The following is a 26713-nucleotide window of genomic DNA, read 5'->3' as shown; positions in this document are numbered from 1 at the left end:
CAAAACTTTAATGAACCTACATCTATAGGCTTATTTGCTACTCACTTAGCTAGCTATTCTAGAGATAAAATATTAGCCCTAAATCATTTGTAAGACACTTTTCTCCATGACATTATGCCCTCTTTGAGGAAACAAGAAGAAAAATTCTGTAACTCTCCAGGGATGTGCAATGCCTGCTAGATGCACAATAAATGTTTGTTGAAGTTTAACTAAAAGACACTCTAACAACTTTTCCCATTTTAGACCCACAGGCTCTTGGCCCTAAACTAACATTTACAGTGATGCTGACTTTTTTTTAATGTTTAACAGTTGATGCATGTGCCTAAACAAGATGCAAGGGCTTAAAAGAGGAAATGTCCTGCACACCCCTTCCCTAATCATGGAACTGCAAGCAAAATCAGCAATATTCCTTCCAACATAGACCCTGCATATATAGATGCATATTATCTTATGCAGACATTGTTTACATTTAATTTTTAAACTCAAGTGATTATGCCACATCCATTCTTCTGCACCTTGTTTTTTTATTTAGTAACTTTATCTTGGACATTGGTCCATACTAATACTTATAGTGAGGGTTGCTTCATTCTTTATACCAGCCGTCTATTGTCCATCTTGTGAATGTGCCATAGTTCATTCAAACTCTCCCTAAGTGGCTCTTTCAATTGTTTTCAAGCTTTTCCTACATAAATAATGCCTTGTAAATATGTATTTGCATAACTACATTTCTATAAAATAAATGATTATAATTGGAGACTTACTGAAATAAAAGGTGAGCCATTTTTCAGTTTAATGAAATGTATCACAAGCTTGAATTTATCTTAAGTCTCTTGATTTATTTAGTACATACCATGCATAAGGAAACACATTTTATATACAAGGAATGCAGTTTCGTGGCCAGGGCAGTGGTTTACATTGTTCTGAGATGGTGACATATCCCCTTATAGCACATTTTCTTACTATTGACTGTTATAATTTAATTGCAAATTAGTCTTTGCCCACATGAAAGACAGGCCTTTCTGACTCTGTGCCCCTAATAGTTCCTTTTTCTCAAAGTCCTACCCATCTCTTAAACATAGCTGTTCTGCCTCTCTGACCACTCTACTGAGAGCTGTTGCCCACATCCCTCATTCTCCATTGCCCCTTCTTTTTATTTTCTCATAGCACTTAATACTACCTAACATATATACTGTATTCTATGCATACACATGTGTATATATATATAATATATAGTTTACTTGGTTTTTACTTGCCTATTCCCATTGTTACTTTTCTGTTACCCGAGTACTACCTTGCAATGCACTAACATATATTTTATATTCATTTGTTACCTTTTCAATGTATTGCAGGTCTTACCCTAACCCCCTCTTGAAGGTTCAAAGCCTTGTTGGATTGTTGAATTAAAGGTGAAGCTAAATAAGTGATAAAAACAAATAACTTTAAAAAATCTTGCTCTCTAAAATATGCCACTTTGATTTAGAGCATAGTTATCTACAAACATAATATATGAAATCAATAAGTATACATAATTATTAAAATAATTATACAACTTTATTCTGAGTATGTAAGTTGCTCCTCAAGATAAATCAAATAATCTGTTTGAGTAATTCATGTTTTCTCCAGCATGGCAAAAATATTCCCCAAATGTTCATGATTAACCAATCGAGTGGAAGATTAATCTTAAGTATATGTTTCCTTGAGTGGTTATAGCTAACATAAACTAATAAAAGCATCTGAATTAGAAAATAATGTGGGAGAACATAGCATAAAAATTCTTTTTGAAAAAATGCCAGTTTTCCTTTAAATATTCCTTAAAAATTTCCTAAAAGTATTTCCTTTAAATATTTAAATATTTCCTTTAAATAGTTCCAAAAATACCAGTTTTCCTGCACTTTTCTAGTTGTCATTTTAAATAATAATACATTTTAATTTTTAAAATTTAATCAAACAACTGTGTATGAAGGCAGCTTTTCCAGAGTCCTGATCAGGAATGAAGTGTTGGTCTCTTGTGCTAATCTAGAGAATTTATGGCTTTAGATAATGGGAACATAATAGTAAATAGGATTTTTTTAAGTTTTTTTAATTTTCCTATTAGTCCATACAATTTTCTTGCCCTTCAAAACAAATATTTTCACATATGAGAGTAATGTTAGGTATCAGTGCACCTAGTTACAGAGATGGACACCTAGGGATGGGAATATGAGATGCTCCCACTCAGATTGCCATGTACCCAGGGACAGGTCCCACTGGTGAGCAGGCTGACAGGGGTTAGTTGTAATCTGTGACTATGAAACCAAATAAAATAAGAAGGTATCACTCATGCATTTGTGGAAACCTCATAGAAGAACAGAATGGAAGAGTGATCACTAGAGACTGGGAGGGACAGGGAGAGGACAGAAAGTAGTTCAATAAGGGGCACCAAAGCACAACTAGAGAGAAAGAGTTAGCTCTGGTTTTTCTACATCACAGTGGGGTAATCACTGATTAAAACAATCTGTTTTAATCTGTTTCCAAATGCAAAATTCCCAGCACATAAAAATGATTAACGTCTGAACAGATGGAAATACCTATTACCCTGATTTCATCATTATACATTATTTACATGTACCAAATCATCTCAATGTACCCATAGAGATGTGCAAACATTGTGCTTCAATAAGTAAGTAAAATAAAAGGGCATCAGTCACAGATGGCCATACAAAAATAAAGTACTCCATATGAACCTGATAAGTCTAAAGAAGTAATTTAAGTCAAGTTTATAAATTCCTCATGACATTTAATTGGATAATACCACAGCCAGGTCAAAATTCAAGTTAACACCTATATGAATTAATTTATGAAAAAAGAAATGCAATGAAAGTAAAATTGTTCTTTAAATATACATATTTGAAATAATAAGATCAAGATCAATAAAATAAGTAACTTGACTAAAGAGCTAAAGAGCTAAAACTTTAAATTCCAGAACTGATTGCTCCAAAATTTTACATACACCAATACAATGCCTCATACTTCCATTTTTTGATCCATAAAAGTAGGAATAATCCTGCTAAACTAGCCCAAAGGGATGCTCCAGAACTAATTAATGAAGAGGCAATACCACTCCCTGGGGCTGCTAAACTAAATGCTTTGAGGAATCCATCTGCCTCAAATCTCACCACCTCTTAAAATTCTGAGCCAAGAAAAACCAAACTCAGTCTAAGAACCTAAGGAGATGATGCTGTTAAATGGATACCATCACAAAAATCTACTGACCACTTATGTCTTGTAAAAACAGATTATACTATTTAAGGACTCAATTTTCAGTAACTTTTTAAAAAAAATCAGATGTTTATGACTGTCCAAAGATAGACTTATGTATTAAATGAACAAATATACTGAGGTTAATTATTTGGAAATGTAGACCAACATACACAAAGAGGTTTCAATTCTTCCTTATGTTATATATTTAAGGAAAAATGGGTTCTGAAAATGATAATCTTTGAGAAAATTTGCTACTACTTTATAAAGGTAAAACAGAACATCAAAGAGGAGAATAAATTCTTTATAAAACATTTAACCAAATTTCACCTCTTTTTGATAAATGAGAAAGACCAAAAGAATTTCTTTCATTTTTATTAGCATAATATTCATTGTACAAGAAAGATTCGTTGTGCCAATTTCAAATAGCCTTATATTGTACATTGGTTAGATTGCCCCTGCCATCTCCCCGCCCCCCAACAAACACTTCCCTTCAAAGAAAATTTAAAGAAGCTAGAGTACAAATAATTTTTCAAGAAATCAGTATACCAGACACACCCAAACTAAAGATTGTTCTAAAGAGAGCTCAGTGATGTAGCTCAGTGATGGACCACCTGCCTAACATGCACAAGGCCCTGGGTTTGATTTCTAGCATCACAAAAACAATAAACAAATAAATATATAATATTAAATAATCATCCATTTTCCAATATTACTGTTTTTTAAATGAAAGAAAGATTGGCTAAAATGCTCACTATACAGTGAGGATGTAATCTACCAGACTGAGCATACCTTGTTGGTGGTGGTAGGGATATAACTGACATTATAAGAACCTCTAAGTGAGGGCATTTCATGCTGGGAATATTTTCTAAACTTCACAGAATGAAGCAATTTGTCGTAGATGTTCTCCAGATGCAAAGCAGGGAAGAGACATTTGAAAAGGAAAGGCCATATAGCAAGAAGTCAAGAGAATGCTCAATCTTTTCAAAAGAGCAGTTATGTCAATAAGAAAAAACTAAGAGACTTTACTTCTCATTAGGAAGGAGCTTGTAGGAGACAGTTGCTTCCCCACAACAATAAAAACTGAGATAAGTTTTTAAAAACCCATTAGAGTGCTTAAGACAAAAAGAAGTCTAGATGAACTAAATTCCAAAGAGGGATGGACCCTTTCTAAGTCAGAAGAAATTTACAGCTGCTTCTGTCCTCAGGAGGACAGAAGGTAGAGGAACAAACCTTCCACAGACGCTGAGCCAGGGGGCGAGTTGGCATGATAAAGTAGACCCAGATGTAGAGCAAGTTCACACCACCAACAAATTCTTCACATAGGACCTTCCTTGGGTGCCAGAAGTGTAACAAAAGCTAGGAACTGGGCAAAGGAACAGAGGAATAAATCTCATGGCATGGAAAGCTGGAGGTGGAGCTAGATAATAAAGAGAATCTCCAGTGGTTTATAAAGCTGACAGTTGGACTGTCAAGAGACATCTCTAAATCTCACTAGTATTAACTCCCAAGCCCTGCTGGAGAAGAAGCAAGCCCTGATTCACCCTTGAAATGTTTGAAAGTGTGAGTATTCCGAAAGCAACTAAAGCTGCAACCAGCCTATACTTAGTTCAACTATGAATTATACATGAAATCAGCCCCTTTCCCTAAGCATCCCAGCAGGACAAGTGGGTGTGCTTTCTTCTGAGGGCAAATATTATCTATGTTCAATTTCTACATGTTAATACAAGATGACCAATATACAACACAACTACAAAACTTGCAATTAAAGGGAAAATAGGACCTGTTATCAAGGGACAAAACAATCAATTTCAGAGATGATCATGATGTTGAAAAACTTGTCAAATAAAGATTTTATTATAGCTATTATGAATGTTTTTAAAATCCACATAAAAGGTAAAATAAATGAAACAAAATACATGAAAGATGGAGAATTTTAACCCAAAAGTTGAAACTCTAAAAAAGAACCAAAGGAATATTCTAAAACTAAAATACAGAATATCTGAAATGAATTCATTCCATGGGCTTAGCATAGTAGACACAATAGAATAAACCCTGAGAAAATATCTTTCAAGAAAGAAAATGAAATAAAGACATTTTTAGGCAGAATAAAGTCAAGAAAATTTTTAGCGCACCCACACTACCAAAACCTTATAACAGAAGATTTGCAGACTGAACAGAAATATGATTTAAATAATAATAATAACAATTCGTGAGGTCGATAACACACATACAAGCAAATATTTAATATGAACACAAAGTTATGACTGAAGATAAATGGAATTACACTGCTGTGAAGTTCTTCATGACCTGGGAGATATTATTTGAAGGAACCTAAAATAAATTAAGGATGCATATTATAAGCACTAAAGAAATTAGTTTAAAAATCCCAAAGAGGAAAAAAAAAAGCCATTAGAGAGAAAAAATGGAATAATATTTCAGATGTCTGGTGAATTAAAGAAAGCAGGAAAAAGGTACAAAAATAAATATTATATCAAGCAAACATCAATAATAATAATATCATGGACTCAAATCCAATCATGCCTATAATTCACTAAATATAAATGAACTAGAAACACCAGTGAAGGACAGAAATGGTCAAACTGGATGAAGAAAACAAAAGCTCCAATTATATACTGTTTACAAGAGACAAGCTTTAAGAACAAGGACATGAGTACACTGAAGTAAAAGTATGGAAAAATATGTATGAGGCGAATATTAACCAAGTAAATATTTTAATCAATGCAAAATTATAATAGATATGTAATGCCTTTTTCTTCAACGAATTTTCACAGTAGCTGTATATTTGCTTCTAAACTTGGATATTTTTTTTTAATTGTTGTTCTGAGTGTGGATACATTGTAGCATTTACAAAGATTCTTACAGTATGTCAAATATATCACACTTGAATTTCTCCCCCCTCCTCTGATCTCCCCCATACCCACTCCCCTGATTCCAGGAACAGTTTCAACAGGTATCATTTTTGCACCATATTCATCCTCCTACCCCTTTCCCCACCACCTTGGGCGAGGGAGATGCAGAACCTGTTCCAACACCTGTTCTCTGATTCTGTAGAAGAAAACACATAAAAAAGTAAAACAAGAAACATGACGTGTTTGCTACTTTAAGATAAAGATAGTTACACAGGGAGTTTCCTTATATTGTTTCCATGCATATATGTATTATAGCCCCAATTGATGAGGTGAATAAACTTGGATATTTCTTACAGAGTATTATATCCAATACAATATCCAACTTGTTAAATATCTTTTTCTAGCATTGTGCTCTTTTGTACTTAAGAAAATTAAGCTCCAGAATGTCAAGTGCTATCAATCTGGGGCAGTACAGCCTCCGGGTATTTTTGGTATATGATTTTCTATGGTAGCAAAGAAAACTAACAGGGAACGTACAACTGGAGAGTCCGTCACAGTTAGCAATGTTCTCTAAACTACCTTTCTTCTATTACCATTCTCTGATTCCTACTCTCATTGCTCTTCCTTGACCCACAATTAAATGTTAGTGTTTCTCCCAGGATTCCACCCTGCCCTGTTCTGTTTTAACTTCAACACTCTCCTGATCAAATCCTGTGTTAGCTATTTATTACGGACAACATTTTGTTGATAACAATTAAATCTCTATTCCAGCTCTCTCTCCTAACACCAAACGAGTATACCCAACAGGACCTGTCTAACTCTTTACACTAAAACAAAAATTTGTAAAAATCTATTTGTGCCTAAACACTCATCAATTCAACAGTCACTTTAACACTAGAAATTGCTTTTTGCATTACTCAATATTCATTAATTCCTTACACTTTTTTCAAAGCAGTTGCAAGAAAATATACCATAGGACACATCATTATTGTTACATCCAGATAATGAAGAAGTCCCACAGCTTCTTCCTCCTCAAAACCTTTATCTGTCCCCTGCTCTGTTCAGTCCCAAGGTCCAGGCTCAGATCCTCACAAACACTCACCTGAGCTGCACCCAGCATTGTGTAACCAGCATTCCTGCCTCCAGGGTCTTTCTTCTCTCATCCACCTGTTTCTGAATTAGTCTTCCCAAAGCACAGGCCCAACCATGATTTCTCTGTGAAAACTCTTTCAAAGGCTGCCACCTCAAAGGCCTTCAGAGGAAGTCCGTGGTCTTAAGCTTGGACAGCTGCAATCATATTTGAACTGTCCCCATCCTCCCACACACTAGCCTCCCCTCTCACTATTCTACTTCTTTTACCCTTCTCTCAATTGGATATAACTTCTCCCCTCAGAAATTCTGTATTATTTTTCTGAATCTCTCATACAATTTTTTTCATAAATACACATATTCCCTTCATGTTATCAATATTTATATGGGCTACACCTCTCATTTTATTTTCTTAGTAAAAAACCTCATTTATTACCCAAAGACCCATTCATGATGCTTTGGACATAAAATGCTTCAATTACTTAATATTTATGACCAACTTTTTTGAGCATATATCATGCTCAGAACTGAATGAAACACTTTCAATATGTCACTGGACTTCACAGTATGTTTGTAAGGGAGCTACTTTAAAATAAGTTTACAATTGTAACTACTAAACTTATAAAGCGTTGTCATTTATATTCACATTTGATCCTCAAAATAACTTTATGAAGTTATCATTATTCCAATTATATAAATGGGAAATACACACCTCCATATCCCTGAAGGTCACATAGTAAGCAAAGAAGTAGTCAGATAAATCCACTTTCTCTGCCTCTCAAGAACTGGGATTACAGGTACGTACCACCACACCAGGCATAAATCCACTTCTGATTCCCAGTCCAGGGTTCTTCCTACTGTGCCATGCAGCCTGCTTATGTTGTTCAAGACAGGAACTGGCCACCAGCAGAAATAATAAACACATATTTGTACTTATTTAAATAAGTTCTATATTTAATTATATGCAAATACTTATGTTTTGCTATATGTAGACCACTCTTACTCAGTGATCTAAAATCCACTTACATGTCTCTTCCTTTGGCTACTACTTGTCAAATGTTCTTTTTCTTTTCCTTTCTTTTTTTTTTTTTTTTTTGAGGTTCTAGGGTTTGAATTCAGGGCCTCATGATTGCTAGGCAGGTGCTCTAGCACTTGAGCCACTCCACCAGCCCTGTTTTGTGCCAGATAGGGTCTTTTGAACTATTTGCCTGGGCTGGCTTTGAACCTCAATGCTCCTGATTTCTGCCTCCCTAGTGGCTGGGATTACAGGTGTGACAGAGCCATATCTGGCTCTGTCAAATGCTCTTTATGTGATCTTATCTGTGTAATTCATGTACAGCCCTAATGGAATGAAAATCAAAAAATTTTAAACTTCAAGTTTCTAGAAATTCCACATTCCAGGCTTGGTGGCAAAATCAGTCCAGTCATTGAAGTATTTTGAAAAGAATATTTTCATCAGCATTGTTATGCAATGATGACTTTAAAAGATTCCAATCACTCTAACTTCAGTATGAACCTAGTTATAGAAAATGTCTCTAATTATAATGAACAAGCTGTTTAGAAAAATCCCAGAAGGCTCCAATTAGTTTTTTTGAGCTGATGAAACTCAAAGACTCAACCTGAGTCCTGTACAGGGTCCCATGTTGCTGTACCCAGTCCAGGTGCTGATTCCCAGAAGAAGGGTGAGGGTTCATCTGCCAAGCATGCACCTCTTCTTCTGAGGGTCATTTCTCTGCCAATAATAGATACTATGGCATCAGTTTGTAGATCTGCCTTTCAAACTATTGTCTAAATGAAAGCCTTCCTTGGTTGAAATAAGAAAACAATTCAAAACAAATTAACAAGCAAATGATATAGCTTTTCAAAACACAGCAAAGTGAAGGATTTTTTTTCTTAGCTTAAAAGTGACCAGAAAGGACTGGAGGTGTGGCTCAAGCAGTAGAGTACCTGCTTTGCAAGCATGAGGTCCAAAGTTCAAACCCCAGTACCACCAAAAACAAACAAAAAAAAGTGACCAGAAAAATAAGATAGCCATCACAGGTAAAGCCTTCCTTGGAAAACTCTTAAGTGTAAGTATATAATATTTTAAAAGTTCATACTGCTAGGTCTTTTCAGCAAACTTTGATCCAGTAAATTAATTTCTCAACACATTACAAAATTTTAAGCTATTGATATTATAATTTTCTCTTTATTATACTCTGCATAATATTTTAAAAGATCAAATAATCCTAAGCATTATGAATATATAATGCTAAACCTCAAGTTTATTAACTTCTTTCTAAAAATAATTATTTGCAATGGGCACTTTATCTTCTAGGAGAACCAAACAATACTTGAATACATGCTAAGTATTCATAAGTAAGTCTGTATGGGTTCCCATAATGCTATGCTGAAAAGAATAATATGACCCCTGTAAAGTTAAAAAATAACCAATTAACCCAAGAGAACTCTCAAAAGTTGCAGGAACTGCCACTAACCAAGCATGGAAAAAAAATTTTTTAAGTATTTTGGACCATCTGTCTTTTCTTTTATATTCCTTCATAACTTACTATATCACACTTACTATTTCACCATTGTCATTTTTTACTTTTGTTTCGTTTTCCCAAATGGGATTTTGGTTACCAGACCAATGTAGGCAGTGGAATGTAAAATTTCCACTAAGAACACTGAGCAGCTGACAGGGTGAAAGAGAGCAATGCTGAGTATGCAGGGGCAGCCCATGTAGACAGAGCAGAGCTTCCACGTGCCCGGAAATAAGTCCTTTAGCCCCAGGATTCACAGTGAAGAATGTGCCAATGATACATGATCTACATTCTGTCTTTCATTAGTACTGAGAAAGCTATTAATCCAGCAATAGAGCCATAGAAAAGGAAGCTACCATTTTTATCTATATTAAGTTTTTTATTTACAATATCTTAGCTTTATGCTCCCTGCTAAGGATAAGGCATAGGAGAGGGCAGAAGTACCCTCCGCTGTAACTGGGGCGGGAGAGTGACTGTAAAGGAGTGAAGGACGAAAAAAGCAACACAGCATTACTCAGAAGCCCCAGACTAAGAGTTAACTCTAAGACCTAGACTCTGAACTCCTTGTTAGGTTCCCTAAGCCAAATCACTTCATCAACCCGAGTGGCCTTGTGTACGCAGTTATTGGATATGGGCACTGCATTTTGATAATCTCTAAACTCTCTTCAACTTCTCACATTCCCCAAAAATATTACAGTGAAACAACATACAAGTTCTCCTGAACAAAAATAAGTTTTTAAAATTAAACTACTAAAAATGTGAGTTTGCTAACTTTGGGTGTCAATTACTAGGGCAACAGAGATCTTTATTATTTACAATGAAACATCATTACATGCTCTAAATAAGATCAAGATAGGTATTGTCTTATACCTTTTAGAAAAATTACAGGTGTTTGTATTATGTATATTATTATTATCTAGAGAGTGAGGGTAAACACTGAGTAGGTCAACCAAATCATCTATAAACTTCAGTTTCACCTGCTTACTAGATGCTCCATCTGTAACCACACATTTTGCAAGGTAAATATGATAGCAATTAAATTTGAATTGATAAGCATCAGTATTGAAACACAGGCCTGAAGTCCAGAAACACTTTTTAACATGGTAGTAACATTATATGTGCAATGATACCTAAAATTCACTTGTTCCAAATGATTTTGAGTTAGGAAAATATGTCCTGTCCTTAGCTAAAACTGTGCTAGTGCTAAGTGCTTGAGACTTCTTTTTTTTTTTTTTTTTGATTTTTTTTTATTGTTGTGCTGATGGGGTACATTGTGGCATTTACAAAGGTTCTTACAATGTATCAAATATATCTTACTTGAATTCTCCCCCTTTACTGCTCCCCTTCATCCCCCCTCCCCTGATTCCTGGAACACTTTCAACAGGTACCATTTTTTCGTTACATACATGTGTATACATTATTTGCTAAATAAATACATTATTGCTAAAGAAATATATTTTTCTTGCAAAAAGACTAAAGGCTAAATTTAAGATTTTAGGCATAGTTTCCACTAAAATTAATCCAGTATCAGAAGTTAATGTCCCCTTTTCCCACTTTTGTATATTAACTATTCTTCTCTGTTAGAAACACTGGTGAAATATACCACAATTGCTCACCAAGATGCAGAAGGAAACTTGCTGTAGCTGTGGAATCCTAAGTTCAGTTCTGAACTTTATATCTGATCTATCCATGCAAGCAGAATGGGGCTCAGGGAGGAAGTCAGGGCTAGAGGTACAAATTTTGGAGTAATGAGTAATCACTCCACAGATGGTATTTAAAACCGTGAAGCTGAATGGACTCACTAAGGAAGGGAGCAGAAAGCAAAGAAAGTGGTTCAAGGATAAGCCCTGGGGGTGGGTAATGGAGAAGGAAAAAATTCCAGAGCTGATGAAAGAAAAGTGGTCAGGGAAGTAAGAGGAGCAATGTTCTGGACACTGAGAGTGGAAAAGTCAGAGTGACTGCTGCTAGAAGAATGATTAATAAGTAAGAAACAAATGGCCAAAAACTGCCAAATTCAGAGTGCTTTCAGGAGTCTAAACTTTGCATACTCTTGAGATCATTCAAAAACCATTTATCTAATGCTGGTGAGGCAAAGCTACCTTACTGATAACATTTTAAAAGAAGGAGCATTTAGAGGCATAAAATGTATCATGCCTTTGACACTGAATTTCTCTGCTGATTTGTCCCAATAAAATAATTTTGAAGTAGAGAAAAGTCATATGCCTAAAAATGTTGACTAGGATATTACACAATAAAAACAATGGTAGTTATCTAAATACAATTGTACTAAGTAGTTTATGTCATCAACTTAATAAAACAGTATATATTGCCATCAAAAAATGATGGCAAAGACTACACAGATGTGAAAACTCTAAAAGAAACAATGTAAGTGAAAAATAATGAAAAAGATGTGTGTAAAATAAATATTCTATGATTGCAGCCATGTGCATATATATATGTGTATATATATATGTATGTGTGTATATATATATATATATATATATATATATATATATATATATATATATACACACACACACAAATTGACTCCATAAAAGCAAAATTTACTCTTTTGGTAAAAAAAGCACCATATACAATTACACACATATACATACACACACATATACATACATACATTCATGTGTACAAGACATACATACAAAGAAAAACTAAAAATAATTTACAAAAATGAAATCCAACTCTTTGAATAGGGATGATACAGTTTTAATTTTTTAACTTATTTCAAACTACTATTTTGATTGTTTTTAAAGTATAATTTTAAACTTACAGTTGAGTGCCTGCCTAGCAAGCACGAAACTCTATGTTCAAACCCCAGTACCACCAAAACAATTAACTTTAGCAGGAAAACACTTGCTCATGAAGAGAAATAAACCAGTGGGATAGGCTAAAAAATCCAGAAATAGATTAAAAAAATAAGCACATATAGAAATTTATGATATCATAAAATCGGCATCTCAAATAGTGAGGCAAAGATGGACTTTTTTTCTTTTTGGTGTTTGCTAGGCTGATGATCTATTGCAAAGATTGATATTTAATTCATGATTCTGTGGCACCTGGATAGCCTAGGTGTCTTTGGGAAAAGATATTTAAAAATTAGAACAAACACTCTCAGGCACTGATGATGAGAATGCAAACTGCTACGAAGCTTCTGGAGAGGAATCTGACAGTATCTAACAAAACTATGTGCTCCCTTTCTTTTTGGCCCAGCATTTCCCCTTCTTGAACTCTACTGTGATTATGTACCTCCAACAATACAAATATACATACACATACACTTATTTGTAGCCTTACAAAACCCACTGTCTGGCCATTGCCCTGTAGGAGATTTATCTCACTTTATTTTATAGAATGGAGGGAACCCCAATTCATGACTCACAAATAAAAGCCAGTTAGAGCTATAATTAAATGCATTTTGATTGTGTCTTCTGACAAAGGACTGCGGAACAGGAACTGAATAGTAGAGAGAGAGAGAGAAGAGTGATATTCATCTTTGTACACCTTTTTTTACAATTTGAGACTTTTAAGACCATGGCAAATAAATAAAATCAACAAAGATATAGAAGAAATGCACACAATGTGAAATTTCACACACGGTATGAAAAATAAACTTATAAGTAAAAACCCTTTGTCATACATATCTAAAACAGAACAGAGAGGCCATGAGAAGAAAAGATCACAAACAATTGTTTCAGGAACTTCCCCATGAATCCAGTATAGCAAACAGCCTTCTTTATCTTTGAGACTGTTTCTTCCTAGTAACTGTCTATGGAACTTCCACTTGTCACCTTAAGTCTGGCTGGCACTTTGCTAATCAGAACTTGCCAGCTCCTTCAACAGTGAAAATGCCAGTAAGTTTCTGACATACAAATTGTGCGGATTTCTCTGTCCTGATAAGCAAACTCCCTTCCCCACCGCCCCAAGTCTTCCCTTTGTTCTCTGGACATACCAGAGACCATCCTGGACTGTGCATCTGTATCTGGATTACAATCCTATTCTTTATTCCCAAGTAAAATTTCCTTTTACTGGAGTTTCTTCTCTAAATGTTTGTTTGATTCTGACGACAGTAACAAATGAACCTAACTATGTTACAAATCAATAATACAACCACACTGATGGGGTGGGAAGAAAAAAAACTAACCTAAGTTACCTGGGAAAATAACTTCTCTATTACACACTGGAAGTCTAAAGACAAAAAGAACTGCGCACAATTACTGTGCAGCAGTAGCTATTTCTAGCTACTTAAATGTTTCTCATGCAAGTATGGGTTAACAATCCTAACACTGTTTTGTGTTTATACTAAAACTGAATACATGTTGTTAAATGAGAGTGGGGGTCCCCACTGTTATAAAAAGAAGTTGTAACTAAGAATGGGGGCAGATAGAATCAAACCTATTGTGCTGGAGTAGAACTGGATATATCAACAAGAGCTTAGTTCTTCAAATATATATATATTTGCATGTATAAACTGATTGAGAAATGAATGTAGATGTGTATGTATGTGTACTTGCACACTACATATATTTTCTACCTGTGTCCAGTGAGAGGGCCTCTAAGCAATGACACCGCAGTAGCAAGGAGCATCCCTTGTGCCCAGGTGTTGGTTTCTAAATACTATTCTACAATAAAAGGAACTAGGGATCCTTGTACAAATAATTGACTCCAGGGCCAGGAAAGGAAAAATACAAAATGATGGATGGCTGGAGGCATGGCTCAAGTGGAACACTGCCTGCCTAGCAAGCATGAAACCCTGAGTTCAAACCCCCGTACCACCAAAATGAACCTGGAATATCTTCTGATGCTGAAAAGTGATGAAGCACTCAAAAAATAGAGTCATGAACAAAGTCATCTTGAAGAAGTGCCCAGTGGCCAAAGTGGGGATAATTTAAGCAACAAAATTTAAAATGATAGCATTGGATTTAACCCCTAAGATAAATACCATGATCCATACCGATATAAATGATTAAATAAATAAATACATAGAGTAGAACTCTTCTGTGTCAAAGAATTCCAATTAACAAGGAATAACAGAAATAGAAAATTATCATAGGCAAACACTGTAGTACCAGTTGTTGCAGAAAAGAACCATGAATTGTACTGTTGTGGATGACGCTCTGTATAAGGGGAAACAGCATATTTGCATAGTCTCAAAGTACTTCCCCCCATATCCTTATGAATTAAGAAAGTAATTTTATAGTAAAGAAACCTGGCAGACATCACCTTAACCAAATGATCAGAGTTAACACCATCAGTAATACCTCATAGCCACCTCCTGTGCTGTGAGGACAGTTAAAAATTAAATAAGAGGCTTACTTCTGCCAGTCAAAACTGAGATTTTCCTCCTCTCCTTTTTCTCAGAGCAAATTAGGAACACTCTCTCCTCTCTGAAACTTAGGTAGTCATTTTGAATAACAGATAAGCTTTTGTCACCTTTATGGCCTGGAGATGCGAGCTCCCTCAAGGATTTAGGAGCCATCTTTCTGAAGTGTAAGATAAGGGAAGTAGCCCCTCATTTCCCAGTGTGTGTGGGAGATTAGGATCCTAACTTTGTGTCCGGGAGATTAACCTGAGACAATGTCCAGAGTCTCACCTCCATTACCAGATACAAGTAGAATAATTACATGAGTCAGATGGTACTGTCAAGACCTTTTATCTAAAAGGACTGGGTACCGATTATCTTGAACCCATGAATATGGTGGGTGCATTTTCTTGGCAAATAAAAGTGTGAGAGTTCTTTCTGCCTTTGCATTCCCTTCATGAATTGTCTATGATAGGCATCATATTCTGGTTTAATGTTGTTCAATAATAAAAGTGTTTTCCTACTCTACTGCCTTTGTTAGATTGGAAAGATATCTTGTTTTTATATTTCCAACAATACCTTCTGATATGATGTGATGAGCAGGGGACAATGTCATTTCCTAGCATTCTTTTCCCCAAAATGAATAATCCCAACCAAACTACAAGAGAATATCTGCAAACCCAAACTGAAGGATATTCTACAAAATAGCTGACATTAAAAATTGTCAGGGTCATGAAAGTCTGAGGAATAGTCATAGGTTGATAAAAGAAAAAAAACAACTAAGTAGACATGACAACTAAGTGAAATGCAGGATTCTGAACAAAAAGAAACATTCATGGGAAAATTGGAAAAAAAACTGTGATATGGTCTGTAGATTGGGCAATTGTATTAATTTTAATTTCCTAGTTTCAATAATTGCACTAGGGTTATATAAGATGCTAACAGAGGAAGCTGAGTGATTTAAGGAACACAAAGAACTCTGCATCATTTGGCAACATTTTTCTAAAATTATTTCAAAATAAAAGGTACATTGAATGTAATGTTCAATATTCTTTAATGGTAATAAAGATCTACTGCATCAGAGGGCTCCATTGCCCTGTCTTCTCCCAATAATTAAACATAACTTTGCATTTACAATGTGACAAATCTACCTCTAGACTAAACTTATGCACTGCTGTTTTTGTGATTATATTTGGCCTTTGGCTTAATTTTAAAGAAACTGGAATCTCTATTGCTTTGTTAGGCCAAAAGACAAGTGGAAAAACAAAACAAAAACTCAAGCTAAATTCACACTAATTTAATTATTTCCTGCACCATTAAAACAGAGGAGAAAACATGGCTCTCTCCTGAAGACCAGTCATGAGTTTTGTCACTAATATGCAAAGCCAGGGGGTCCTTTTTCACATACCAAGCTTATTAGCTCAGAACAATAAGAAACAATGACTTGTTGTTGGCCAGTGGACCTGGCTTAATTAGAAAAATATTTGTATTCCCTAAGGGTAGAACAAGGTCAAAAGAACCTTACTGCCACATCTAAACTGCACCATCCAGGAGGTCAAACCACATGATGTAGATAAAGAAAAATGTTCACGGTTCAGTGAGATTTTCCTCAATTAAAAGAGTTAGAAACCTGAAAAATTGTTCAAAACTATCTACTGGTGGCACAATGACCATCCCCTCATGTAACTAACCCACTATGAGCTGATCTCCATCCTACCTAATTGAGACACCTTCACCTAAGAACAGAAAATGAACAGTAGAGTTGTTTTAAAGAAAACACACAGAAATAAAATTCATATTTGGTTCAATCAGACCCCCAAGAAAATAAGTTATGAGACTGTATGTCTCACTTATCATTATTTGTTAATCAAAAACAAATCAAAGTCTGTTTTCTTTTTATCCCATTTTTTTCATATTTACCTTCCTTGTATACCTGAATTTTCTAGATGAGGGTAGCTCAATAAATAGCAATGGCACTTTGATATAAAAATATTTCTTGAGTGCATCAAAGACAACACAAGAGGTGAAAGAAAGAATTTCACATCAAGTACAGTCAAGTGAAACCACATTCCTTTTATTCCCAATCTATCTCAATAAAAAACTTAGAATCAGAGGTCTCTGAAGATAACATCATCTTTTGAGATAATCCAAAACCAGAATCTCCTGAGCAAACTCCAAACTCAAGCAGAACTGAAGACACAAAATGCCCACCTGCTCATAGTTTGTCCCAGATCTTCTGAAATAAAGGTACTCACTTACAGACCACCATCTGTAATTATTCCATGAAATGTTTTTACATTACAGTAAATAAGCAAATCTTAAAATATTTCAGATGATAGGAAAACTAGTATGGATATTATGTCCCAATGAGGAAATTGGAGTGGCTTGACACCTCAATCAACTGTTCATCTTAGAGACTAATTTAGAGTTTAGCTCCCACCTACAAAGACAGTCAAGGTATTGTCCTCTACCCTGAGATACCAGCTATCCCTGTTACATGAGCACATCACAAGAGGAGTCCTGGTAGTCCCATTTCTATGAGGTTATTCCTCAAAAAAGAATTAAAGATTTTAGTTACATTAGCACCATGATTTTTTCTGTAATTCCAAACTACATTAAATAGGTACAGTAGATTTTTTCAAAATAAAAAATAAAGAAAATCCAGAACTTTGTTCACACTCTCTCTCTCCACCAACAGCAAGGGTTTTGTTTTTTTTTTTTTTTCTATAGCAAGTCTCTAGCAAGGGTTTTATTTTTTTCTTTACTACAATATCAAAATCTATTTTCAAAAAAAGAATATTATACATATAAATGGAAAATGAGTCTCATTTGTTTTACCAAGTCTCTGGTTTCTAAATTAAAAGGACTAAAAACTGCTTTTTTCAGTCTCACACCTATTTTTACTACTATTATATTTACTTGCTGTCATTTTAGACTTCCCTTCCCCACTCCCATGTTGAATCCCAGACCACAAACTAGCCATCATATTGGGCATACAGAATTAAAATTATTGATGAAGTTTCACACAAAGTTCCAAAATGAAGGACTGGGGGTGGAGGGAGGGAAGGAAGAAAAAGAAAAGAAAGAAGGAAAGAAGGAGGGAGGGGAAAAGAGAGAGAGAAAGAGAGGAAAGAAGGAAAGAAATTCTTCCCACTCAAGCAATTCTCTAGCAGACACACTTACATAAAGTTTCCAATTTTCCTTGTTAATGGAAAAGAGAAAGGATATGGATGATCAAAGTATTAGCTAATACATTAAATCAGCCCTCCTCATTTTGCCAACATATTTTCCATCCCTTTTTTGACTCAAGCTAATGTTAAAATGAGGCTTTAGTTTTAGAACACACCAACCAATAAGAAGAGCTCCCCCAAGCTCCCAGGATAGTAGGAAACCAGTACAAATTTTAAAGTTTACCATTAGTGATCTATAAAATAAAAAAAACACACAGAGATTATTAAGAATGGCTGATATATACCTTAACTATAATGGAAAAAGATATAGAAGCCAGCTTATACAACTGGTAAAAAAAAATCATCATTTGGACTTCATATACTTATACAAAACAGAACAAAGAAACCTCTTTGCAACGGCTTTAAGTGGGGTGGGGAGGGGGTCAAGGTAGAGAGACAGTGGAGGTGATCTAACCAATGTACAATAAAGCATATTTGGAATTATCATTATGAATTCCCCTGTACAACAAATATATCCTAATAAAAAATTAATTTAAAAATCATTTATAGCAATAAAACCAATACAATATGAAGAATTTCCACTTCATTCACAACTCCATTTAACCCATACCATACAGTATTGAGGTTAGTGTTTTTGCTGCCTACTGTCCTCTCCCCAAATAGGCAGTACAATCAGTGAGCCCAGGGACTGTGTTTTTTCATGTTCCTGTTCCTTCATCCTAGCACAGTACCTGGCACATTGCCACCAAAAACAGCTAACATCCTTGGAGACCTCCGTACAGCACAGGCAAATCAGTCAGGCTTCCTGGACTATCAAAGTTTGTGATTAACTGGACAGTATGGGTTTGATAAATTGAGTTGAAGCAAATTATATGAAAACCCAGATTAGGCCCAGTATTGTTGTGGGCACCAAGCCACAGTGGAGGAAACAGGCCATATGTTACTCACCCCAGGACTTTAGCCATAAACACTGAGATCTTTCTATCTTACACAAGCATTTTTTAAAATTCCTACTGACACTTTTTTTGTTAATCCTACTTACTTGAAACTGATCACTTCTAATATCATCAAGTTCTTTATCAACTGGTAGCATGTGATGTATCTAAGTTCATATACAGAGTTTTCACTGTACCAATTGCTTTTAGACACTTTCTTAACATTATAAACTTATGAAAATATGGGGGGCCAAGGGTAGTGGTGCACAATTATAATCCCAGCACTCAGGAGGCTAAGCAAGAGGACTGTAAGTTCAAAGCCAGCCTGGACTACACAGTGAGTTCCAGGCCTCCTGGCCTACACAGACAGACCCTGACTCAAAACATAAAAGATATGGGTTATTACTACTTAACAGAATAAATATTCTTTAAATAAAAGAATTGTATCAAAGCCTCATAAATATGCTTGTCTTTCCCCTTTCATTTATTAGTTATTGCCTAATGTACATTTAGTTTAACACATGCTTTTATGCCCAACATTTGTTACTTTTCAACAGATGGCAAAGATGGTAAGTACAAGAAAATGGAATCTAGATTAATGTTCTTCCATTTCCAAGGAAGAAAGCATAGACTACTTTCTGAGTAAAGTATAAATTCTCTGACGATTAGCAAGGATAGTTTGTGTCAAAAAACATCTAATAGGTGGGTGCCAGTGGCACATACCTGTAATCCTAGCTATTCAGGAGGCAGAGACCAGGAGGATCGATGTTCAAAGCCAACCCCAGGCAAATAGTTTGTGAGACTCTATCTCAAAAAAAAAAAAAAACCTGCACAAAAAAAAGGGCTGGTGGAGTGACTCAAGGTGTAGGTCCTGAGTTCAAACCCCAGTACTGCAAAAAAAAAGAAAAATCTGATAAATGTTACCTGCCCAAGGTCCAATAAGAAATACTTTTTCCAGGAGTATACATCTCCTCCATGTACACAGAAACTTGTCAAACTCTCCTGCTCAGGTCACAGAGTGATTCTAAATCCCCTGCCTACTGGCACAGAGATGCCAACAACTGAGGATTTTCAAGTGGATTCCCCTGTGTACCTTTACTTTTACAGTTATTAGATCTCCAGGTGACAAATGGCTTAGATTCCTTTAAAGGACTCCAAGCCTGCTGAGCTTTGGAAGTCTGAATATGCAATGCTTGTGAATTCAACTAGTTGAGACCATATCTTGTATCTGATACCTTTGAGCAGAGGGGATATTTGTGTACTTTGAATATCCTAAGAACTGAGAATAACTGCTTTGGGGACATTGTATAGCAAAATTCATTTCTGTCAAGTTCGAGAGCCAAACCCAGACACAGGCTAGTCATATTCCTGTGGGGTAATGATTGGACTTATAACCAACATGGCTATGAAATATGTTTTTATGTACTCATTCATGGCCTTCTGAGTGAAAGCCACCCTCAATGTCCACTGAACACATTTCAACACCAAGCCCTTCTCTGAAGTGTCCTTTCCCTGACTCCCATACCATAACACACTGGTTACATTCACCTTGGCAGGTTCATCAATGTTGGCCTTCGGCACTGTGGTGCACTTACCACATTTTACTATTATCTGTATGCATATCTGTCATTTGTGCTGAACAACAAGACTCTACAAAGCAGGAGCCATATATTTCTCATTTTTTGACCCAATCATGTGGCTTAGAATCTGATACATGATAGACGCTCACTATTTCTTGGTAACGACAGCTCTAAGACAGACAGGACTTTTCTCTATTTTCCACCAAAGAAATTATACTTTAGGATCCAGAATCAGGACTTAAACTAAGGCCTATTTGGTTCCAAAATTCATGCCTTTCATGCCATGCCATCTCTCAATGAAAATCAATGCTAAACTGAAAAATTCAGGTCAACATAGATGGTCATTACCCACTAACAAAAGTGCATAAATGGAAGGAAAATTAGGGCTAAATAACCTCAAGCATCCAAAATGAATGCAGACATGCAATAGACAGGGAGATATAAAAAAAATAATACAACTGAAGAAGACTGTTGGCCTTCATTTCCTTTGCACATAAGACAGATTTCTTGGAAACCTTTTACCATTTGTTTGTTTATTTGTTTTCCTGAGAATAGTATCAATATTAAGAAGAAGAATGAGTTGCAAGTGTGGCTCAAGCAGTACAGCCCCTGCCTAGCAAGTGCAAATCCCTGAGTTCAAACTCCAGAGCCACCCAAAAAAAGTTCAATTAAATCTTTTTTTACCTTGGATTTATTGAAAGATTAGTTGAGGAAAAAATATAATTGCATTTCTGCTTCTACTCCTTGCTTTCACCCTGCCATCCCAAAACTATAAAGGAGAAAAACTTGGAAGTAAGGCTACATGGCAGTCAACCTGAGCTATGCAATGCTCCAAATAGAATGGGGAATTGGACAGGGATTTCTTCTACTACACCAAAATTGGAGCCAGCTACCTCTTTCCATATTACTCTAAATTCTGCAACAAAAGGCCTAGCTTACTTTGTACCTTAATTATATTCAATGGAAATAATCCAAAGAATCCATGAGATGACATAACTAAGTCCCATGAAACATTGTCTTTCCTATACTATTTTCTATTCCATCAGCATTAATTTCTATAATACCAAAATGAAGATGTAAATGAATGGGGAAGGCAGTGATAAGCTTGTTTGCATTCAAATTTCCACAGTGTTTCTTTCTATTTAATTGTAGTTCTTACATAATATGAAATAATACTGGGGAAAGAAACACATTTATTTAAGAAAACCAGTGTCTCACACTTTCTTGCATACAGAGGGGAAAACAAACAGCTACATTCCCCTTCATATGACAAAGAATAATAATTCATCCTGTGTTAGTCCCAAACAACTAACATCTTTGGTGAATTCATTACTAGTGACCATGGAATTATTTTTTTAATCCACTACACATGCTTCAGAATTGTGATAACAATTAGCATTAACCATAACTAGAAGCCAGTTTTGTTTGCAAGGGCTGTCTAGTCAGTTCCTGGCTGGTCCCTCCTGGTATTACTTTCATTATAAGCACTCAGAAGAATACCTGCATTTGGATGGCTTGTTGTTGCAATTAGGTTTCCAAGTTACCAACTACCAAACAACCCCAGGCTAGATGTAACTTCTAGACATCCTGTTCCAAAGCCTCTAAAACCTGCCTATGCATCAAAAGATAAATTTCAATCTCCACACCCATGGGGAGAAGAATAATAAATCAAAGAAAGGGGTCACATTGTACAAACAGTGTCGGTTGGGCAACTTTGCACTAAAACGTCATTCTGTCTGGCTTGCAAAGGAGGAAGAATTTGGTCTCCAAAACTATCTGAAAACTTGGCTTTTCAAAATGGACCAACCACAAAGAACACTTAAAAGATTTTAGCTTGTAAATATGTTTTGCCAGTGTGTAAGGGGTTCTCCTCTCCCCTGAACATTGTTCTCTCTCTTTCTGGATTACTATGTATATTGTAGGGTATAGTTAGGTACACACTCAGCATGCATACACTCACACACAAACACAGAGTAATTGTTTAGATTACTGTATGCATGTAGGAATCATGTAGGCTTCCCCAACACAGGAGAGAGGAAGAGAATTTGGAGAGAAAAGAGCAGAGACTCACAGCAGCCAAAGACTGGAGAAACAGGATCCACAAGGAATGATGGTTTAAGCTGATACTATTTGGCCGGAATTAAAGAAGATTAGGCCACACTTAATTATATTTTTCAAACCTGTGATGAAACTTTACCCACCATAGCAAGGCCTTGGTGCGTTCCAGAATGGCTTAAGTAAAGTAGGTATTTTCACCACTAAAATGAATGTCCCAGTACAGACTCACACCTGTAATTCTACCTAGTTGGGAAGGGGAGATTGGAGGATGGCAGTTCAGGTTCAGCCTGGACAAAAAAGTTAGCAAGACCCTATCTCAAAGTACAAGCCAGGTGTGCTGGCCCACATACTTCCAGCTACACGGGAGTTGTAAGTTGGAAGATTGCAGTCTGAAGCCAGCCCTGGGCATAAGCATAACCCTATCTAAAAAATATCTAAAGCAAAAAAAGCCTGCAGGCATTGCTCAAGTGGAAGAGAGCTTGTCTAGCAAGCATGATCAGCCCTGAGTTCAAACCCCAGTACCACCACAAAAGAAAGCAAGCAAAAAAAATTCTTGAAACAAGGTGTAAAATAACAAATGAAATTGACAGTGTCAATTCATCACTAATAAATATATACAAACTTTTTATTTTATGATCGTATACATCATCTACAATTATCTGAAGGAAACAAATTATTTTTGCCAAATTATTAGTGAATTCTTTATCTGCAGGTTTTCTACATGGATAGGGAAGAATTCATATTACTTTTCTACCTGAGCCCCAAGTATTTTCAGCAAGACAAAGCTTCAAAAACAGACTACGGCTGAAGACTGGTGACTCACGTTTGTGATCCTACCTACTTGGGAGGCTGAGATTGGAAGAATTGTGGTTCAAAGCCATCCAAGGCAAAAAGTGAGACCCTGTCTCAACAATACCAAGCAAAGAAAAAGGTTGGCTCAAGTTGTAGAGAGGCCACCTTGTGAGCGCAAAGTCCTGAGTTCAAACCATAGTGCAACCAAAAAAAAACTGGCTATAGAAAATTCTATACCCTTTGATTAGATTAGGTGGTATACTGATATAAAATGGCACTATTTTAAATCTAAATTTTTATTTGATAATAATCACAAAAATTATGTAAACATGGTCCAGTAACTACAAATGCATTCAGACCACCATGATAGTCTAAGGAGTTAGTCACTCATTCATTTATTAAGCAGCCCTTTCACTTATTAAAATTTGCTAATTTTATTTTTATCTTACCATTAACTTTGACTTCTTGATAGCTCAGTCTATCTTTTCAATTCTAATCATTAATTCAAGTCAACTAAGAAAAAACACTTTCAATAATCAGTGTGTTTTTTGTCAAAATTATTAAATTAATAAAAATGTTATCAAGAAATGTCAGGCAGGTGTAGTGCATGCCTGTAATCCCAGTATTCAGGAGGCTGAAACAGAAGAATCATGAAGCTAGCCTAGGCTATATAATGCAAGGCCACTTCTCAGAAAAAGAATTAGGGAGCTCAATAATGTACATATTTGACAAAAAAAATCTAAATTGAATCAAAATATATACTTTAACCTTAAAATAGAATTTAAAAGATATACTACAAATAAATGAATTGAGAAATCAACTGCTAAAGATTTTGAAGTCATGTTTAATATGCAAATCAAGGATAGAAGATGAACAAATAAAGAGCTTTAAGGGAATTGAATAAACCAAGACGATAAAGAAATGAAGAAAGTGAAGGAAGAATTAAGAGAGGTAGGATGAAAATACCAAACGTTCAGAATGTAAAACATTAAGACAGATGAGAAAAAAAAAATCATTTGGAAAAGGTGAAAATATAACATAATAAAAACGAAGCAAAAGATAATTAAATAATTACATGTAAAATTAACTTCTCCCTATTTCTTATGTCTAAATATTTGACTCTGGATATCATCAGAAATATTTAGCTATATTTTGAAATATGTAAATGTTTTTAAATATTTCCTGCAATTATATGAAGTCATTTATTTGCATGTGAATGTTCAGATTGACCAGATTAAGACTATGCACAAATTTTTTAAGTATACAAATTCTGGAAAACAATTAGGTTAAAAATCATTTCTATAATTTAGGAGGGTAAAAATTATGGTAAATGGCAGAGAGCCTTTGTGCTAATTCACAAGGTAATCAAATACACTGACAGGTGACGGTCAGCGAAATACAATAGTGAAATATCTAAATGCTATAACTGAGACAAATTAATGACTGAATTTTCCAAAAATAGTCATAGTGATATTACTGGCTCACATCCTTTTCTAGAATCTTGACACTTCCTATCAAACAGTAGATTCTAGGAGTGATAGAGTAACTCAAGTGGTACAGCGCCTACCTAGCAAGCATGACACCCTAAATTCAAGCCCCAGTGCCACTGAAAAAAAAAAGAAGAAGAAGAAGAAATGAAGAGGTGGAGTCCAGTCGGTTTCCCCTCCTGAGAATTTGGACTGCCTGGAAAAAAAGAATGTGATGGAAGTGATGTTGCATAACATCCAAGTACAACGCCAATCTCTCTCTTCCTCCCTCTCCTTCTCCCATCTCCCCTACTTCCCTCTCTCCCCCTCCCCTTCCTTGTATCACAGGACACAGCCATCTTCCCTCTTCCTCTCCCTCTCCCTCTCAAAAATTTGGGCCAGCCTACTAGTTAAAAACCGAAAGTAGATGAAGTACTAATTAAAGGTAAGAGTGCAAGGGGAATGCATAGTAGAGGAAGTCATAAATGCTACTTCCAGTGTCCTGACTCTTCAGAAATACACTATTTCCTAGTGTGATGTCCTGTATATGTTGAAGATTTTATCTGTACAGTAACACCCTTTTTTGCCCTCTTCCTTCAATCCTTGACTTATATAACAATTACATTTACAATTCAGCATATAGGTTAAAAACATTGAAATGGCATAACAAAAGAACTTCGACTTGGAAAAGCATGCAATAATTAATGAGACTTAGCATGAATGAGGCCCTGGGTTTGGTCCCCAGCAACACACACACAGAGAATAGAGAGACATTGGGTTGTGACTTCTTGAAGAAGACACAAAAGTCAGGGAGAGTGGTCTAAAAGCTGAGTATCTCTACTGCTCACTGGTGGAAGCAGTACTGCCCTTAATGGCTGTGTCCAGTGAGTGATACAGTGTGGTCTGGGTTCTGGCCACCTCCATTCTTCTGTAACTGCTCATTCTTTGAGCTTTATTCTCCAGCCCTATGAGAGATTTGGAAGATAGCCACTATTTTCTCAAAAATTCCTTTTCTGCTAAAATAAGTTATAGACCTTTTTTTTTTTTTTTTTGCTTCCTGGCTAACTCAAATGTGTATTTTCACTCTTTCTGTATTCAGTCTCTGTAAACCTTCCTCAATATTTAAAGAACAACTCCAAGATCTAGTAATACATAGAAGTTGGTTATATACTATTTGTCTGCTGAAATATTTACTTTTTCTTGTATTTGTATAATAATGATCTCAACCATTTATTAATGATCTACTCCATGACCACTGCAGTCAGAAGTAATAATAAATATCACTCAGCACCTAGAAAAGTTTTGAGGCTGTTTAAACACTTACAGGCACATTTTCTCCTTTCAGTCAGATCCTCTTAAAGCAGCCAAAATGATGTCAGTGGCCTCTGTCTTATTTTACTTATGAGCAACTCAGTTCTCATGATCTTATTAACATCAACAATAATTTCCACTTACTAAGCTCTAAATACCTATCACACATCATACTACAAGCTGAAGATAAATCTGTATGCTTCTAATCCTTGCAACAATTATTTAAAGAACATATTATGATTTCCGAGTACATTTCGGATGCAGAAGGCAAGGCCATGGGCACAACGCTAACTTGCACTTTCAGACCTTAGGAGAATTCAGTTTATCTGCAACACATAACAT

General features: G+C 35.6%; 1 protein-coding gene across 4 annotated transcripts in view; it reads right to left on the bottom strand.

Annotated features, from left to right (window-relative positions):
• The window catches only part of Dcdc2 (doublecortin domain containing 2), a 167005-nt gene that overhangs the window by 121846 nt on the left and 18446 nt on the right, over window positions 1–26713 (bottom strand). Inside the window, exon 1 of one of the 4 annotated variants that reach the window (XM_074082782.1) lies at window positions 11338–11427. The exons of the other annotated variants lie outside the window; for them this stretch is intronic. Within the exon in view, the coding sequence (XP_073938883.1) occupies window positions 11338–11412 (75 nt within the window). The 5' untranslated portion in view covers window positions 11413–11427. Of the gene's footprint in view, window positions 1–11337; window positions 11428–26713 lie in introns of those variants that run through there. 4 annotated transcript variants of the gene reach the window in all.

This window comes from Castor canadensis, chromosome 8, assembly GCF_047511655.1.
Source record: "Castor canadensis chromosome 8, mCasCan1.hap1v2, whole genome shotgun sequence".
Classification (NCBI taxonomy): Eukaryota; Metazoa; Chordata; class Mammalia; order Rodentia; family Castoridae; genus Castor; species Castor canadensis.
This window is presented reverse-complemented; position numbering and strand designations above follow the sequence as displayed.